The sequence below is a fragment of the Phycodurus eques genome, chromosome 21 (genome assembly GCF_024500275.1).
Source record: "Phycodurus eques isolate BA_2022a chromosome 21, UOR_Pequ_1.1, whole genome shotgun sequence".
Lineage (NCBI taxonomy): Eukaryota > Metazoa > Chordata > Actinopteri > Syngnathiformes > Syngnathidae > Phycodurus > Phycodurus eques.
The window spans coordinates 8824712-8843519 of NC_084545.1; the positions used below are offsets into that span (position 1 = coordinate 8824712).

Genomic DNA, 18808 nt, shown 5'->3' on the forward strand with positions numbered 1-18808 from the left:
GCTCAGGACCCTGGCTCTTCAATGGCCTCATCATTAGACTGCCTGGCTCCTGTGGTCTCCGGCAGAGCACTGTCTGCACGCCCTAATGACCGCTGACTCACTCAGCACGCAGCATTGCCACCACATTCGTTCAGCCCAGAATAGCCCCAAATAAAGAGAGATGGGAGTGGAGCGGTGAGGGTAGGCGCCTGCTATATTCCTGTAAGATGTTACTGATCCATGATCCGCTCAATTGAATTCAGTTCAATTCTGTTATTACCCATTGTAAGTTGCTGGGAGGATTGGGGCAACACCATACAACACAATAATGATACAAAATATTCAAGAAATATTACAATTATAATATTGGTTTTCCAAAATATTTTCTTGTAATATTTATTTATATATTTGGATTTTTTCTTAAACTTTTTTTTTTTTTTTTTACCCCCCAGTTTGTTGTAATAGTCATTGTTGATAACCACAATGCATCCCAAAAGACATCCTCCAATTATTTATGATACTCTAAATCACAGATGTCAGATCCGGCCGGCCACTCATTTTATGTAGCACGCTAAAGCAAATCACATGCTTCTACTTTGTTTCTTGCTAAAATCCAAATTCCCAATTCCCAAATTCCAAGAAGTGGGACAATATTTTATACTATTTTCTTTGACTTCTGATTTCAAAATTATTTATACATTAATTTCTTGTCTATATGTAACAATATGATTTGACGATTATACATTTAAATGGTTTCACAGTTATGATCTGAATCTTGAACCACATGTGGCCAGCGACAAAATCAGATAGCATGCTGACATTCTACAGTTTAAGGCATGAAGTGTGACAACACTGTAAAATGGTGTTGGGACATTTGAGGGTTAAACTGGCCTGGTCAACTGATTTTGTGTGTATGTGTGTGGCGGGAGGTTATTGAGGGCTACAAGTAAAAAGTCACACATGATACAAGAGGAAAATCCCCCGCTTTCTTCCTGTGACCATACACCTGCGTGTGTTAAGGACACAGAGGGAGGACACATCTGTTTGGGATTTGGAACAGGGCTTTTTCACCTCATGTCACGCGAGACTTAAGACAAAGGGGGCAGAGAGAAAGAGAAACGCAGTCTGCCTCCGATACATGAGAGTCAAGCCGAAAATACACCTCCTAACAAATCAATACAGTTTATTGATTACATCTCCACTGTGCTTATGCAACATCCCCACCTCGGTGTACAACTATGGTGAAATCACAGTGTGCAGGTGGGGCTTTGCAAAGCAGAGATAGCAAGGTAAACCTTTCATGCATGCCACATGCTCTTTAAATCAAACTACACAATGTGACCCATTGCCCTGGAAAAACAGAACTGCTTGCATTAACCCATTCACATGGAGAAGAGTGTAAAGTTGTATTCTCAGAGTGTTTAACCCATGGAAATGACTTGTCCATGAGCAATATTCATGAATCTAGAAGAGACTTGGGACCATCGGCTTTAAATGGATGTCTAAAATGGTCAAGCGTGGCTAATTGTGAGTGAGTCTTCTAACGACCCAACCCGCTCCAGCATGCTTCTGCTCTCTGCACACCCCTGACATTAACTCCTCTCAGCCCTCTTATTTTCTTGAACACATTTTCCCCCAACAGAGCAACATTTCCACCGGGACTCTGATGGAAGCTCAGAGATGGCCCACGCTTAATCGATAGTGCCAGGTTGCCAAGACAACCTTGATTTCCTGTCACAGTTTTTGCAGAGTGCCGGTGATTGCGCCCGGTGTCCATTGCACCTGCCGCCCTCCTCCTCTTCCAGTGCCTCATCAAGCACTTGCTATCCCATACCTCTCTCCCTCCTGATACACAAAAGAGGACAGATATACAAAGCCATGACAGATTAGACCCAAGAGGTTGAGCTGGCCCAATCACACCATAGTGCCAAGGATGCGGAGACACACACACAAACACACGTCCTGTTATCTCTAACAATGCTGAGCTGTGACAGCTATCATATCTACCTTGGAAGGTGATGTCATTGCACCTGGGGAACGTTTACTATCAGTGCCCCTCATACACGCACACACATACACAACCTGCCTCCCTCCTCCATAAGAGGTTGGCACCTTCTGTTTTTTTTTTTCATTAATGGAGAGCTCATTAATCGTGAGTGATAACGAGGACATCGGACAGGGACATGATTAAGGGGCTCTCTCTCCTTTAGCTGGCTGCCCTTGGGAATAAATAGCCTAGGGTGTGTGTGTGTGGTCCACATGTTAAAACAGGTAAAGGACATACTGTATATCTTGTGCTATCACTAGGACATCTCTGGTGTAGGACCCTGCACGTTTTCTCCTTTATTTATTTAAAGTATACCCACATGCACCTTCCAAAAAGATGTATGACTGAAGAGGTTAGGACTTGGTTGTAAGGATGATGTTTTGAAGTTTGCACATGCTCATAACTCATACTTCCTAACAAACTAATTCTTATATTTTGTATCTGCATATTCTGCAAAAAAAATAAATATATATATAGGTTACTGTTTTAATCCACATCTTATTTCATGTGGTACCCTTTAATTGTCCAATTCAATAGTGCATTAGGGTGAGCAACAGTTAATCAAAAAGTCTGATAGATTTGTATGCCAGACTGACTCCAATTTCTCTTTGTCAAGTATGTTTTACGCTATGAAATTGATGATTAGTTATCACATTGCACTAACCTTGTAACTTAGAATGTATATTTTATAAAACAAGTGTTACTTTGTTGTTGTATCTGCCATATCCAAAGGAATAATACAATTTGTAGTCAAGTTTAGTTAAATGTTAAAAACCTTTGAAATAAAGATTTAAATCTGCAAAATTCTGACAAAGCATCACAAGCTTTGTAAAGTCATATTATTTGAGACATCTGTTTTTCTCATTTTTTAATGCAGGTGGTCATAATGTCGTTTGGTGTACTTAGTAGGCCTACTTTAAATCAACAAATAAAAAAAAAGCCTACAACATTTTCTCTCACTAATCCAAACACATTTTGACTTCCAAAAGACTGATTGGTTGCTACAGATGAAATCAGAGAGTGATAATCTGTGACACTATGGAACATCCAAACTGACCCAAATGTATTGAATGAAACTGATCCAGAAACATTGCAGGGTGCTACGAAGTCACAGGAAGAGAGCAGAGATCAGACCGTACATCCACAGAAGGCTTTGCAGTACAGCAATCATTTAGCCTTACACACACATTAAATCCAATCTGTCTGGACCAGGACATTAATCCCTTCTCCTCGACCATGGACACAAGCAGACAGTAATCCTCCGTATTTGTATATTAATAGCAAGAGTCTCAGGGGCGGACTATCTATGTGATTGCGATTGTATGTTTTATTAGTTGGCTAATCTGCTTGTCGATCAGAGGATCTGGTCCATTTAAAGCCGGACTTTAATAAAAACACAGTCACCACAGCCTGAGGGATAAGATCCACAAGGCCAAGGGAAAGAACATGGCTGTGTTGAATAGACTCATCGCCAACAATAAACAGCTTTACATCAACGTTATCTGTCATGGTCCAATACAATTATTGTGTGGAATCCACCCCTGGGCCTCTGCCCTTTCCTATGAAGAGGGCTAGATAAAGCCTGACCGAAATATAAACCTGCTACCTTGTTTCCAGGGTGTATGCTTCACTCATCTCTGTTATTTCTGAGGGTGCACTTAAGATTCATTGTGCGTGTCCATAATAATGTGCATCGCCGTGAGAAACACTCCCTGTCCTCCTGAAGAGCTGACCCTTACATACTCCAGAGGAGCAAATGCCGTTCCACATCACCTAACATGACCAGCGGAGAGGTGAGATTCCTTAAGATCTGAATCACGTTAAGAGTCATCTGCTCACCTCTTGACCTGTCTAGACGCTGTATTACTGCCACACCCTGCTGGACATCAGTCCTGATTCCATAGCTTTATCAGAAAGACGTTCGATCAGTAGGGCAATGCTTTGAATTAGCAGGCAAGTCAGAAGGAGATGAAGGCAGGCTAGACCACAGGGTGATTACCACATTGGATACTCCTGCCTTCTTACCAACAGTCTTTGGCCTCTTAAGTCGTGCCTGGAATCATTTACCCCACAAACACACAGTCCACACTAATCCCAATAAAAAAACAAACTATCCACATGAAAAGACATTTAAAAGACTGTCCAGCAGTGATGCTGTGACCCCAAACAGTGAGGCCCTTTCAGCAAATCAGAGGCCGGAAGAAAGTCATATGTGGAAAAGGCACTAATAATACCAACTGTCTTTGCTCCGGTGGAACGGAGACCGACTGGTTATAGCATCTGCCTCACAGTTCTGAGGACCGGGGTTCAATCCCCAGCCCCGCCTGTGTGGAGTTTGCATGTTCTCTCTGTGCCTGCGTGGGTTTTCTCCGGGCACTCCGGTTTCCTCCCACATCCCAAAAACATGCATGGTAGGTTAATTGACGACTCTAAATTGCCCGTAGGTGTGAATGTGATTGCGGATGGTTGTTTGTATGTGCCCTGCAATTGGCTGGCAACCAGTTCAGGGTGTACCCTGCCTCCTGCCCGATTACAGCTGGGATAGGCTCCAGCACTCCCGCGACCCTTGTGAGGATAAGCGGCTCAGAAAATGGATGGATGGATGTCTTTGCTCCCTTCTGTCATGCCTGGAATCATTTAGCCTACACACACACAGTCTACATGAACACCAATTTTAAAAAAATAAAAATAAAAATAAGAAAAAAAACTATCCACATGAAGACATTTACAGACTCCAACGGTGATGCTTTAGCCCCAAACAGTGAGGCCCTTTTAGCCAATCAGAGGCCTTAAGAAAGCCATATTTGGAAAATGCATAATAAAAACAATGGCAAAATGAGGACGCGGGATACAAATTAATTGGAATTACTTGATACTGACCATGAAAACTATATTGTACACAGTTTTTATACTATATGCATCTATTAAAGTGTTTTACTTTGGATGATTACACACCCTAGGGAAAGGAGTGATTTTCTATAACGATTGGCTGATTAGAAGAGAGGAGTGAAGAGGAGAATAATACAAAAAAGGATAAATCGAGCCAGTAACATGGTCACAATCCGGTCAGAATTCATATGGAGGTCCAGAAATCCACTCAGAAAGATTGCTTATGAAACAGAACCACAAACAGAGAAAATAAACATAAAGCTTTGTCTTGAAATACATTACAGTCTAACCATGTGACTCTCACGGGTTAATCTCATGGGAGCATCCCCCACCCATGATCCCCCTGATGGACCGTAACAACAGGAAGTCAGCTTGCAATCGGCCTGCAACCAACACCACACCTACAGATAAGTGAGTTCTCCCTCGCGCACACATCACATTGGAACACAGACACACACTCAGCCAAGTAGAGGAAGGCACAAACAAACACTGTTCCGACCTCCCTCATCATTCAGATGTTACATTAACGACAGCCATTTATCAGTCCACTGAGTTAAGTCTATGTTTAATCCCTTTAAAAGAAGACTGTGAGGAGCAGAAGAATCAATGGCACGCTGCCCATTGCTGCTGGCGTCTGTGGCAAGCAAGACTCACTGCAGCCTGGCACTGAAACACGGAGGGACCGAGGCGGGCAGGGGGTGGGTTTTTCAGTGGCTCAATAGCCCTTGTTTGTCTAGGTCCCTTTGGGAAGTCAGGACACAGCAGTGAATAGGAGCCAGTTAGCAGCGATGGCATAATAAAGAGTGAGGGGGGAGGACCCAGGTCATTGAAATTCTGCGCAGGCTACTGTCAAGACCAAGCACCATTGCCAGCTGTGGCAGCAACTCAATGGAGCGTGGGGGTGTTTAACAAGGCTCAAGTTTTGGTTTATAGTCATAACATTGGGAGATAAGGAATCATTGATCTGACACTGCTTGATCAGCAAAAATATTAGCTCCGAGATGGTAATCTGTGGTTCAAAAGACAGAATTTAAAGTAGACCAGCCAGCCATGTACTGTAAATGTGACTCATTTAAGCCGTGAATTTCCCGAGGAAGATGACACTGAAATGACAGGCAAACAGGCCAGGCTATTGTTTTTCTGTTCGGCGTCTGTCATACTGTGTAAAGACACTCTGCTCTGTGTGGATGTGATTGTAAGTGCTGAGAGAGACGGATAGACACGACAGTAACAGTGTCCTTCATTCGTGTTTAAAAGTCACTACCGGACAGCCGTCTGTATAAATAAAGGATTTCAAGTCAGTTTTTTTCCATGTCACCCTTCAGTCAAATATAATTTTTTTATAAGGAGACTGACAAAAAAAAGTGCTTTCTGAGGATCATTGTTGTTTATTGTTCACATATTGTTGACATTTTAGCATCTTCTGTTTTGTTGTGCAAATGTTCCAAATAAGTGCAGCTCTATCTTAATACCAGCAACAGTGGTACTCAATGATTTTCCTTTTGCAAAATGTGGTCTGCTCAACTCACAATAAGCACACTCCAAAAGATAAACCACAGGTAAAAGTTTGACTTTACTGTTGGACAACATTACGACTCGATAACTACTTTTATCAAACAACATTTTCATCAAGCTAGCGGTACAGTTCAGTTTGCCACATAATGATTTAATTCTGTTAACCCTGATCAACCTTGCGTTTACATTGCATGGTGTAAGGTTGGGATGGTGATATCTGTGTTAGCTATAGTATTACACCATACCATTCGATATCATAGTATAAGCAAAGAAAAAAAAACAGGAGGGGTAAGGCAAACAACTCCCATGGACAATTTACTGCCAGTCAGTCACTGGACAGCAACGTCTACAATCACCCCTTCACAGTGTACCACTGTGACTGGGTACCAAAGGGGGTACCAAAATCAACTGCTCTGCACTGAACCTTTTTTTTTTTTTTGTACAGTCCCATTGGGGTACCAGTGGCTGTCATAAGCCACTTTTACACCAGCCATCTAAGACATATTTGTCCTGTCTGACTACCACGTGTGTAAGGTACCAATGTGGGATTACAGATAAAAGTCTCTATGCGAATTTGCCGGCCTCCGAGCAACAAAACCAATTCCAATGAAGATGGGAGTTTGTGTAAAATGCACATAAAAACGGAAAACAAGAACAAATAATTTTCAGCTTTCAGTACATTCAACTGACTAGAGCTTGTGTTGCTGTTACTGTTGCTCAAGCGCCATATAATTTAATTATCGGAAAGCGTGAGGCCGCAACGGCTGTGTTAGTGCTCACTTGGACATTGCGATGTCCTGCTTCAATGAGATCTTTCCGAACGGGATATGCAGATAAATGTACCGTTATGCCTTTGATGCGCCAATTTTCCATTCCAGGCACAGTACGTGAAGGATGGAGATCCAGTAGCTCTAGTTCATTGCTTGATCAACAGAGAATCATCAACAGGAATAACACAAAAGTTTACATTTTTAAAAGTCTAATAGATTACAACATGGAGGTTGTTCTTTGCGTTTTAGAGTTCAGGTTACCACACAGTTTTATACCATGTCATGTTCCTCTGATTTGATGAATAATTTAAACTCTTATGATTGTTCAATGCCATACTATTTACATAGCTTATGTAACCTACCATGACCAGCAGTCTACACGTGTGAAGACAAAGATCAAGGATTACCACCATTAGAGCTCAATTGATCTTGATCACATGGTGCTGAGCTAACCTGTTTCTCTCACTTGGTTTGCGTCATTTACTTTTAAAGTATGCCAAGAAAGAGAGAATCCAAGCTTGTCATGATTTGTTTTATAAAGGACTACCAAGCCATAAATGTAATGTACAGTAACATCCTGGTTTGTGGTCCTTTCAGCGCCTGACGAGGAGCCTTAAATAGGTTGCCACAGGTGCTGGGGGCTGGTGTGTAGGAGGAGGGGTGGTAGCCTGGATGGGAGCAGGGCCGCAGGAAGCCTCTTGTTTTCACAGAGATAAAGGGCTTTCAGGTTGCATCCTGGGCCGTAATCTCCCACACACTTCCTGGTTTTGTTCAAGGCGAGGCGAGAGAAAATGACAAACTAACCTTCGCCACAAGAGGCTGATCAATAACTTCGGATGAAGCCGGATGTGTGTCTGGCATTTGTGCATTTGATAAGCATTAAATAGCAAAGAGACTGCCAGAATGACTGCGATTATAATAAAGGTCCTTGATTTGAGGTGATTTGTGGATTCATTTATTCTGAGTGCTGGTTCATCAGTGATGATGATAAAAGTGTGCATATAGTTTATTTTCTGACCCCTTCAGTTGCTTTTAAAGCATAATTAACATTGTTCCAAGCTCTTACATTCTAATTAAAGGTAGTGCTTCCTTCCTCCAAATTCAAGTTCCTCCTTAGTCACTTAGCAAGAGCCTTGTGCTTAAAAAGATGTATTTACGAGATATTTGCATTAAAGGGCTTTATTGAAAGCTGGCATCGGGGAGGAGTACACACATGAGAAGAATGAGAAACACACTTAATGTAAGAAAGTCCACATTCCACTCTCTATTTGGAATGCCAGCTTTCGACCATGAGGCACACCCTGTTCTGTTGCCAGAGGAAACTTTCAATCTCCTCTCTACCTCGCTCTCTGGCTGTAGCTGTGGCTCTCTCATACTTTTGTCAGGTGTTATTTATGAGTGGTGTATAGCTGAGTAGCTGCATGCCTACAGCACCTGCTGGTGTTGGCGAATCCGAGCCAAGGCAGCTGCCAGAGACTGGAATAAGAGAACAAGAGAGGGGTAGAAAGAAAGACTACTTGGGGCTCTATCTAGCACAAGCCAACGAGCAAGAGAGTTTATGTCGGAAAACAATGAGGAAAGCTGAAAATGTTTGGGGTAATAATGTGGTGATGTTAAATTACACTGCCGCTGAGCTAACATCTTATGCAGCTAATGAAGGTTATTATGATGGGAACAGAAGGACAAAATAAACAAGTGACAAAGAAGTGCTAATTAATCGTGTTGTACAACTCAGAACATAATCAATTAAAGACCACGCTTCATTGACTCACAGGCAAAAGCACTGGCGCCAGAATAACTAGGTGGGGTGAGGGTGAGGGTGGAGAGGTGGGGGGCTTGTTCATCAGCATGAATAAAAGGACAGATGTACAATAGCTTGAGTACCATCCCTTATCCTCCTGCTACATTTACACAATATTCATATTAATGGATCATGTCATTTTTTTAGTGTGAATAAGTGGTCACTGTGGAGCTGAAAGAATGGTGTCATGGCAGTGATAAAATTCAAGCCAAATTTCACATACATGTTTCATGTACAGTAGCAGTGTTAAATGGGTCAGTCAGTCTGGGTAGTGATTAAGGAATACTTAAGATGATTACAGACCAACTAAATACTCGCATCTTGCACTAAAAAACACTTTCTACACTGCTTTGTATTTCTAGTTCATAAGCACACACTACAGCATACAGTATTTACAGTAGCGAGTGTGCCTAGTCTTGGCTTTCTTAGATTGGGTCACACTCAGGGGCCACTGGGAGCTCCAAAAAATACTTATGGGTTAAATGGGGCGACGCGGTTGCTCCATGGCTCCCTATTACACCCTCCCTCTGCTTTCAGGCAGACCATTCTCCTCTCATTAATCCTGTGTGGATGTTTATCCATGTTGACATTCAGCATAGCAGACGGCCCTCTTTCTGACTAACAAACAGAGTGACTAAGGTTTTCTTTGCTTGAGCTGTCATAGGGCTCTCGCCTGCGTTCAGTGTACAAGCTCGGGGGGGGGGGGGGGGGACACACAGGCGTACTCTCGATTTGTTAGTCATTGTGACCCTTGGGACATCAAAGTCAGGCTGCGCAACTAAAATCAGTGTGTGAATATGAATGTGTGCCCCCTCAGGAGGGCCATTATCAGTTGTGTGTGCTATGGAGAGGAAAATCAATATGGTCATCATAATGGGCTGGCAAAAAGCCAGCCAGTAGGCTGTGTTCAAAGCACAATGCACAGCAACGGATTACTTCTCATCTGATGTCATCCAATTTCATCCCTGTGGACCCAGCCACTGTGGGATTATAATAAGGTCAAGCACATTAGAGGGGGCTCGCCGACAAACGTCTTTGTGAAAGAAAAAAGTTGACAAACTGACAATCAGGAAGTGATGCTCTAGCAGAGGTTTGCCCTAAAGAGCTTTTGCCTCACACAACACAAGCTGGCGTGAGCGCCTTACTGAGCCCGCCTTCTGCCTATTGTGTCCGTCCAGTCTTTTTCATTAACCGCTCCACTGAGGACCACAAGCAAGAGGGAGGGGACGGACGGACGGATGGATGGGCAGGAGGGAGCGAAGAAAGTAGGTGGTGGAAATGATGGGGGGTGGTCAATGAGGGGTCTGCAGACAGACCCAAAGGGAATTACTGTTGGCCTACCAAATGCATGATTAAAAATAAACAGACAGCACAGATAGGGACACCATACACAATGACTGTACACTTTCTACCACTAAGGATGGCAATTAAGAGGTAATCACTCGTTAAGTATACACATCACTCGAGAACATTATCTCACCCTTGCACCTGTTGGAAGCGGCTAAGAGGGCGGAGTGAAGAAAATTAAAGAAAAGTTGGCAAGTTTTGTGCAGCTGAAGTCATCCTGCGAACCCACCTGTGCCCATGACTCACTGCTTTGGTGTCAGGCTTACATGATACACTTAACTGAGCTCTGCTTCTTGTGCTGCGCTGCCTACATCACTACGTGTGTCTGTATCAGGGTCGTGGCTGTTTTGGACGGTTTCCCAAGCTTAGAACCAGGGGCCTAAAAGGCGTCACGGAGCAATTTATTCTTTTTGGGTCACCTATTGTCAGTTTAAAATGCCTTTTATTGATCGCCACAGAATTTCCTAGCAACTGACTCTTTGATTTTATTATAAACTTACGGTATGTTTGATGTAATTACTTTATTTCTAAACACTGGTCTACGATATCATGGACTGTACTCAACGGGCAGGGAATCTCTGGGAAGAAGTAGCCCACATGCTTCCCTTCAAGAAGAAGGGGGGCAGGGGAGGGGGCACATTTGGCTTGTGCGCAACGGCTGTTGTTTTGTTCAGCTCATCAAGTTGACGTGTTGCTGCTACAAGCTACCCCCACCGCACCCCGCAAACTCCAGAATATTACGATCCTTTCAGAAACATTGTTGCTCTCTGGATGGGTACCTCAGCCTCGTGTAGGGAGGGTTCAAGGTGTGAGCCCCCTCCCCGTCACATTGTCCTCATGGCTCATGCTTCAGATTCAGTAAAACTCCGACCTACTGGGCCATATTAAGCCTTCACCCTGGCGCTAAAAAAAAGCTTGTTGGGCACCACCAATGTGCCCACTAAAATACACAGGATAGAAATGTAATGAGCAGCATGTAAGGGGAACAGGCGTGACGTACATGTAAGCTACATTTACGAGATAAAAATGTCAAAGTGCTACAATGTGGGTCTTCAGGGCCTTAGGCTGTGGGAAGGATTTGATGAATTCTGCTTATATTCCATGGATTCCTCCCTCGCGGGGACCTTCAGGAAAAGAATGGGTCATATGCAAATGGCATGCACAGTATGGAGGAGAAATTTCCCACAAGCCCAGTGTGAAAAGGGCTCTCCCTCCCCATGCCAGGCCCGCTGAATGGGCCTTTTCTTCTGCCACTGAAAGTGAATGAGGTAGCGCAGGCTAACTGCAAAGGTAACTAGGCTCTTTCTCCTCAGGCTTTCTCACTAAAGCCTCAACACACAATGGTTCATTTACGCATTCAACCACACAAACCACAATAAAGCACATCCAAGCGCAGTTAAGGGGGTTACTGAAACTGACTCTGGGTTTAAAACTCTTCCTTTATGCAGGAAGAGCACCTTTTTATAGGCTAATGCTCTCTGCCTCCATGGGGGCAGCTAATCATTAAGAAGCCTTAACAGAGGTGGGATAGTACATCATAAAATTCAAATTTCAAGAAGCAGCTCACTGAGAAAAGTAATTCTTCTCGCTCAACAATATCAGTTTGCCGGGAAAAAAAAATTCCCTCTAAAAATGTTACCAGCAAGAGATAAAGCATAACTCGGACACAGTCTTCATCTACTGTGCGAGACTGCTGCTGCCATGTGTCATGCGTTTTATCTGCCGTCACCGAGTCTTTCAGCTGTCACCTGTTATAAACGTCTTTGGACACCTCAGTCGCTTCTCACCAACTCCATCCATCCCCCACTTGCCAAACCATGGGGAACACATAGCCCACAATTTAAGGGGTCACCAAAGAATGGACAGAGAAGGAGGGAGAGGAGAAAGGGCTGAGGACTCCAAAACTCCCTCCCTCTCCTTCCCCGCTCTTCTCCTTTCATTGAACAGACTTAAACACAAACACAATTGGACATGCTGGAAGCCTCACAATGGCACAGGGGAGGAAAGTGAAGTCATACTCTAGGCACGCTGGGTGCCTAGGTCAGGGGGCAATCAGCAGCACCCCTGGCTACTGTGTCTTAACCCCTCCGCCTCCTTTCTCCCCCAAAATAAAAGAGAATCTTGGGGAGAGAGGAGAGTGTGAGGAGGCGGGGGCAACTTCTTCTTAGTTGGCACTTTCAAATGAAGCTGCTGGGGAAATTGGTGAAAAGCTGTGAGATAAATGAAATATTTCCTCCTCTGCTAAAGTCTTCACACAACAGGGGTGGACCTTTTAAATGTAAACATGTCTTTAAACACACTAATGTGAACATGTGGAGCTACAGAGCATATCCCCACCACCTCCGATGCCATTCCATGTTTCACTTGACAAACTGTATCCACAGCTTGTATTGTTCCCATGCAAACTTACAGCATGTGGTTGTATTCAAAAGTTTTTAGGCGTGGTGACAGAGTCCAGTGCACTCAGTATACTGTAGTTTCATCAAGCCAATAAACAAGTGCTTAACATCACACAAAGTAGTTGCCAAGTGCCGACCTCATTTTCCTTATTTGATGGTGATTCACCAGAGTGAAATAAAAGAGTGCAGAGGAAAGGAGGATTGCACTTTATTCGATGTTTTGATGCAACAGCTATTGAGAAAGAGTCCAAAAATCGTCCCAGTGACGCCCTGTTTATATTTGCAAAGAATGTTAACACCGGTCACATTCCTCTATTCCCAAATTGCTGTGTTAAATTACCATTGCGGGGAATGGCAACTATTCCCGAGGGGAGCGGAATGGAGAGAAGCGACAAAGGGAGCAGTAGTATCCCACCAATTGCAAACTCCTGTCATCCTGCAAGCTGTTAACACCTCTCTGTTTACAGCAGGGAATGGAGCTCACCTTGATCACCGCTACACATGATAGCGAGCGACCTAGCTTAAGCCACTGACCATCATGAATTGGGAAATGTGGGCACAATTATAAGTGCACAAACAATGACTAATTTAATTTTAGTGGAAAAGTTGAGGATTTCACATTGTTATAAAACGATTCAAATATAACTTCCTTTATGCTGGTTTGCATTCCATTAAATTCCATTATGCTGGTTTGCATGACAGGTCACAAAGTATAGAAAGTATGGATATTAAGGCAAATGAGGTCAAAGTAACAGACAAGACATCTGCCTGGTCACAGACTTTCAATATCAATAGGCCTGTGTAAAAAGCCTGTCAATTTAAAGGGGACAAGTACACATTCTGAATGTTTGTTGGGCAGCATTTCCACAAATCAGCACTGTGGAAATGAATGATGAAGGCGAGAAACATGCATTTATTTACAAAGCTAATGAAAAAGCCTTCTTGATGATAATGGGAAAAAGGCATTTACAAACCCCAAGCTTGTCAAACTGTCCTAGAGTGATCGTCCCAAAGAGAGAAAAAAAGGGAAAAAAACGCGTATTAGCTGTGCAGTTTTCTAAGGCGTGTCCACGTATTTACACCCAATCTCCAGAGGCGAAGCAGCAACACGCCTCATAACAAACCAAGATGACAGTGGGAAAAAAATAAGACACTTTTGGAGAACACTGACGAATCACCAATGGAAACAGCAGTGATAAACATGGTTTGGTTGCATGTTTCCTCCCACAACAGCTATCGTGCCTGACTTTTCCAGCTCCTTCAATGCTCACCAAAACCAGCAGACATTCCAATACCATTTTTTCCCCTTGCCATCAACTTCTTAAACAGTTGACTCATAATTTCAGAGTGACGCTTTGCCAATGTGCACATAACTGTAGTGCCATTATTACTGTATTCGTCGTAGCTCCGTCACTCTGCATTATTTGTACTTTATTTATTTATTTATTTTTAAAATCAGTATTACTACACTACTGGACACTTTATATTTCTTAATGGCTCTCTTTTGTTTCCTAAAAGCTGTTTTACTAGAGTGGCTGTAACTACCCAAGACAAATAAATTCCTTGTGTGATTCAACATACTTGGCCGATAAAGGTGATTCTGAGTGTAAGAAATATATATTATATACATATATTATTTCCAGCATCACCCTACTTCCTTGATGCTACACTGGGTGGCACAATACACAATACATCATGCAAAAGAAACGCTTCACTTGTCACTATTCCACATTTACAAGCAGAATGGCATGCAAAGGATGCAAGTGTAACCCACATATTTGGGAAAGTAGAGCGTGTGGAAGCAGTTACTTTTTTGTGTCAGTTGCAAAGCATCAGGGGAAATTATGTGTGTGCAAGTATGTGTGACAGTGACATAAGTGACATAGACACATGCGCCAAATGAAGAATATTGTGTTTTCAACGCTGGCTAGGTGACAACTGTCCCAGTGGAATCAAAAGGATTCCCAACGCCTGCACAGCCGCAGAGCCGCTGTCCTTATATGGACTGTGCGCAGCTCACATAAACAGGCGCGTGAGCTGTGCCTCGCGTTCCGGAACCTCAGTCAAACCTTGACGTGGTTCTGATAAGCTTCCTGTATCTTGTTTACCGTGATAGAAATAAGAATAATAATGTTTTAAAAATTATAATAAATGAATAAATAAACAAAAGAAACGTTTATTTAAAAAAAGAAAGACGGAGGTAGACGGCGATTGAGTTGGACGACTGATGGAAAGAAGTGGTCAAAACAATTTTTGATAACTTCTATCGAGAAAAGAAAAAAAAAAAGACTACGGTATCTTCGATAAAGTTATTGAAAGCGCCGATGGACATTGCTGACTGGCGTCGATAAGGGAGCACGAGTTGTTCCGCCCAACCGAGCAGCAACAGTGTCCCTCACGTTACCTGCTCCCTAACCAAAGAAAGCGCATCAAGAGTCGTGTTGTTTGTTTGTTTTTTTAACTTTGATAGACATATTTCCGTCCACGGAAGCACAACAACGTTTGCGGAATAAACAAACAACCCGTCGAGAATTGTGAGAACAACCAAATAGAAACAGGTCCGACTTTGACAAAGATGGTTATAACTCGAAAAATGACCAATGGTGTCTCTTTCTATAACGAAAACGGGTACACAAATGAACAAACACTTGTTAAGATGAGATAAAAGCGCTGTCCCTTTTATCACAGGGGTGAGGTGCGGATAACGGGTGCAGCGGACCGGTGAAGAGGGATAAAAACTCGTCAGAATGTTCTTCAAGCAAGTGAATAGTGGATCTACAAAAGAGAGGGGGGGGGGGGGGGGGGGAAGTCAACTAAAATGAATGTAAACACGAGATAAGAGCGAGTCCGTTTCTAAAAGGGTGAGGTGCGAATAACGGTCTGGAGTGCAGTGGACCGCTAGGCGGAGGGCGAGACACGACCCAGGTATAACGGTACACCGCATACAGCGCTCACTTGCTACTTCACAGCACTTTCGCTCACTAAAAAAAAAAAAAAAACACACTTTTGCGCATCCAAAGTTCTCAGCCCAACAACCGAGGAACACAACAACCTCCCAACTGTCCGCCCGAACGCGAAGCTCCGCGTCAGAAGTAGTTTTTACTCACCGTTGTTCCTCCTCGGGTTGGCCTGCTTTCTGCGCTTACACCTGGGGCCATCCGCCATGATCCTTTCGTTGTGTCTAAATGGTGCGGGAGAGTCACCTCCTCTCTCACCCACTCTCCCCCTCCGCGTCCTCCCTCCCCTTCACCGCACCTGGTTTACGACACTAACACTTTACGACATCACCTTCTCGTGTACCTCCCGGACCGACATTAACTTGCCGACACCGGTCCCGTCGAAGGAAGTACTGCAAGTCACAAGGGAGGAGAGAAAAAGAGAGAGAGAAAGAGAGAGACGCTAGCTTGTGTGTACCGCTATACCTGACCAGCCTCTTGGAAGTGCGTTTGAGGTTTGTTCTTTTAGGGCTGCCTTTGTTTTGGTCATCAAAGGTGAAGGTGGACGCACTTTGTTAACGTCATAAAGCAACTCGCCACATGGAGATGTGTGACCATGGGGGACACTTTTTCTAAACTTTTTTTTTTTTTTTTTTTTTTTTTTCTAATTGCCTCCAAACATTAGGTGAAAATTTCGTCTTTGTTTATTTGGAGTAAATAAATAAAAAAGTTGTTTTTAAATATCTGTTACATTTTTATTGAACATTATGTATAACCAGTCTTGTAATAAAGTACATGAAAGCGACAGAAAACATGGCACCCCTTGTAGAATATTACTTGAGTAAAAGTCTTAAAATTGGGTATCGAAAGTACCTTTCTAATATTAATATAAGATGGAGAGAGATAACTTCACACAGAAAAGTATGCATGCTGAATTACTAATCATTTTAAATATATGAAACATATTGCATGATTAAATATTAAAGATAACATATTGAGATCTTTAAGGTGGAATAAATATTCAGCATATCATCCGTGACCCGAGTAAGATAAGCGGTATAGAAGATGGGTGGATGGATGGATCCATTCAAGTATTTTTTCATACAATAATACAATACAATAAAAAAATTATGTCTACTCATACATTAGTGGTTAGCACATCCACCTCACAGTTCTAAGGTCAGGGGTTCAAATCTGGGTTCATGCCTTCCTATGTTGACTTTACATGTTCTCCCTGTGCTTGTGTGGTTTTCTTTGAGTACTCCGGTTTCCTCCCACTGTCCAAAAACATGCATGTTAGGTTCACTGAAGACTGTTGTTTGTCTATGTCTGTCAATATGTGTCCTGCGATTGGCTTGCGACCAGTCCAGGGTGTACCCCGCCTCTCGCCCGAAGTATCCGCGACCCTAATGAAGAAAGGCGGCATGGAAAATAGATGAAGATGAAAGCCGGTCCCAAGCCTGGACAAAAGGGGTACCTTGCGCCAGGAAGGCGTCTGGCATAGAAACGGTGTAAAACAAATCTTGTGAGTATTTAGCTGTGGTCACCCCTGATGGGACAAGCTGAAAGTCACAACAACTTCAGTGGTATAGTTAAAGAGTAATGTTAGCGATCACACTTTAGCCTGGCCACAACATAAAGGACCTCTCTAATAGTGTGAGCGCTGACACTTATTCCATAGTTCTGGACTTAAAAATGATGTCTGCAGGGGAAAAAAATCCCCTCCCGCAATTGACTCAGTAGTAACTGTAGGCTTGTTGTCTGATCAGATATTGTCCCACCCACATTTAGGTCTAAACCTGTGTGCAAGCATATTTCCTTATACTAGCACATGTTCTTCGTTGCTTCACAAACCAATACTACTGGTCTGTCTCCACTTGAGTTCTATGCAATATTAATCAATTTAAAATGGTGAAAAAAGCTTGAGCGCTGTAAAACTTCGACTATTCCCTCGTTCTGTGAAAGCCTGCAATGTATTTGTTGCCTGTATTGAATGTCTGGATGTTTTTTTTTTTTTTTTTAGACGATGAGTGAAAATAGTGAGGTTAGATTCATTTGAGTAGGCTTGTTTTGTTAAAATCCATCACATCAAAAGAAATGAAGCCACATTAGATACAGTATATGAGGTAAGTGCGTGCAGATTAATTTCAACCTATCAGGTTTAGTCAGTTCATTGTTGTATTGATTGCATCACTCACCTTTGGAAAAGAGTGTGGAGATGATGTAACACGTTTGCATTTGTGAAGTTAAAGGCCTTTTGTACAGTCGGTGATGTTGTGTGACTTCTGCAGACTTTGATGGCCACGGCTGACTAGTGCTGTCGTGTTCGTACCATTTTAATAAATAACAGCGTAATCAATTAGCATTTCTTTTTAAAGCATATTAATGATTGAGCATAATTTTGGGGTGCTGTTGTGTTGATTTGAGCGTGCAACTGTATATGATAGCAATATAAGGTATAATACCAACTTGATCAAAGCAGTTTTTGAAAACTCAAGCAAGATGTTTTTTTTTTTTTTCCCCTTTAATTTCCTGAAAAGTTGTTGTTTTGGAGGTGCAGGGATTCTGCCCGACAGTGATGATACATAAAATGAGTAAATAGTGCCGCTTTACAGTACTATAGAGCATTCCACTGTCCACACCACCTATACAGCGAATATGGTGTCCAGTTCTATCACTGATGTCACACCAAGACATGGCAGCGTATCGATTTTGGCGAAAAGGGGGCGTTCCCAGGGAAATTAATCATTTACCGATTGCTCCAAAATGGATGTTATTGGAAATGACTGCCAGTTTCATTGTCTTGAGCAAAAAATACATAGAGAAGTTTTTAGTGAAATATAGGCCATCTGGGCGGCACGGTGGACGACTGGTTAGAGCGTCAGCCTCACAGTTCTGAGGTGCGGGGTTCAATCCCCGTGCCCGCCTGTGTGGAGTTTGCATGTTCTCCCAGTGGCTGCGTGGGTTTTCTCCGGGCACTCCGGTTTCCTCCTGCATCCCAAAAACATGCATGGTAGGTTGATTGACAACTCCAAATTGCCCGTAGGTGTGAATGTGAGTGTGAATGGTTGTTTGTTTGTATGTGCCCTGCGATTGGCTGGCAACCAGTTCAGGGTCTACCCCGC

The 18808-nt window shown here is 42.9% G+C and overlaps 1 protein-coding gene across 1 annotated transcript in view; it reads right to left on the bottom strand.

The window, feature by feature from the left end:
- The window catches only part of zeb1b (zinc finger E-box binding homeobox 1b), a 58595-nt gene extending 42390 nt beyond the window's left edge, over positions 1–16205 (bottom strand). Inside the window, exon 1 of the mRNA XM_061666011.1 lies at positions 15855–16205. Coding sequence (XP_061521995.1) covers positions 15855–15912 — 58 coding nt within the window. The 5' untranslated portion in view covers positions 15913–16205. The remainder of the gene's footprint in view (positions 1–15854) is intronic.
- Between the last annotated feature and the right edge of the window lie 2603 nt (positions 16206–18808).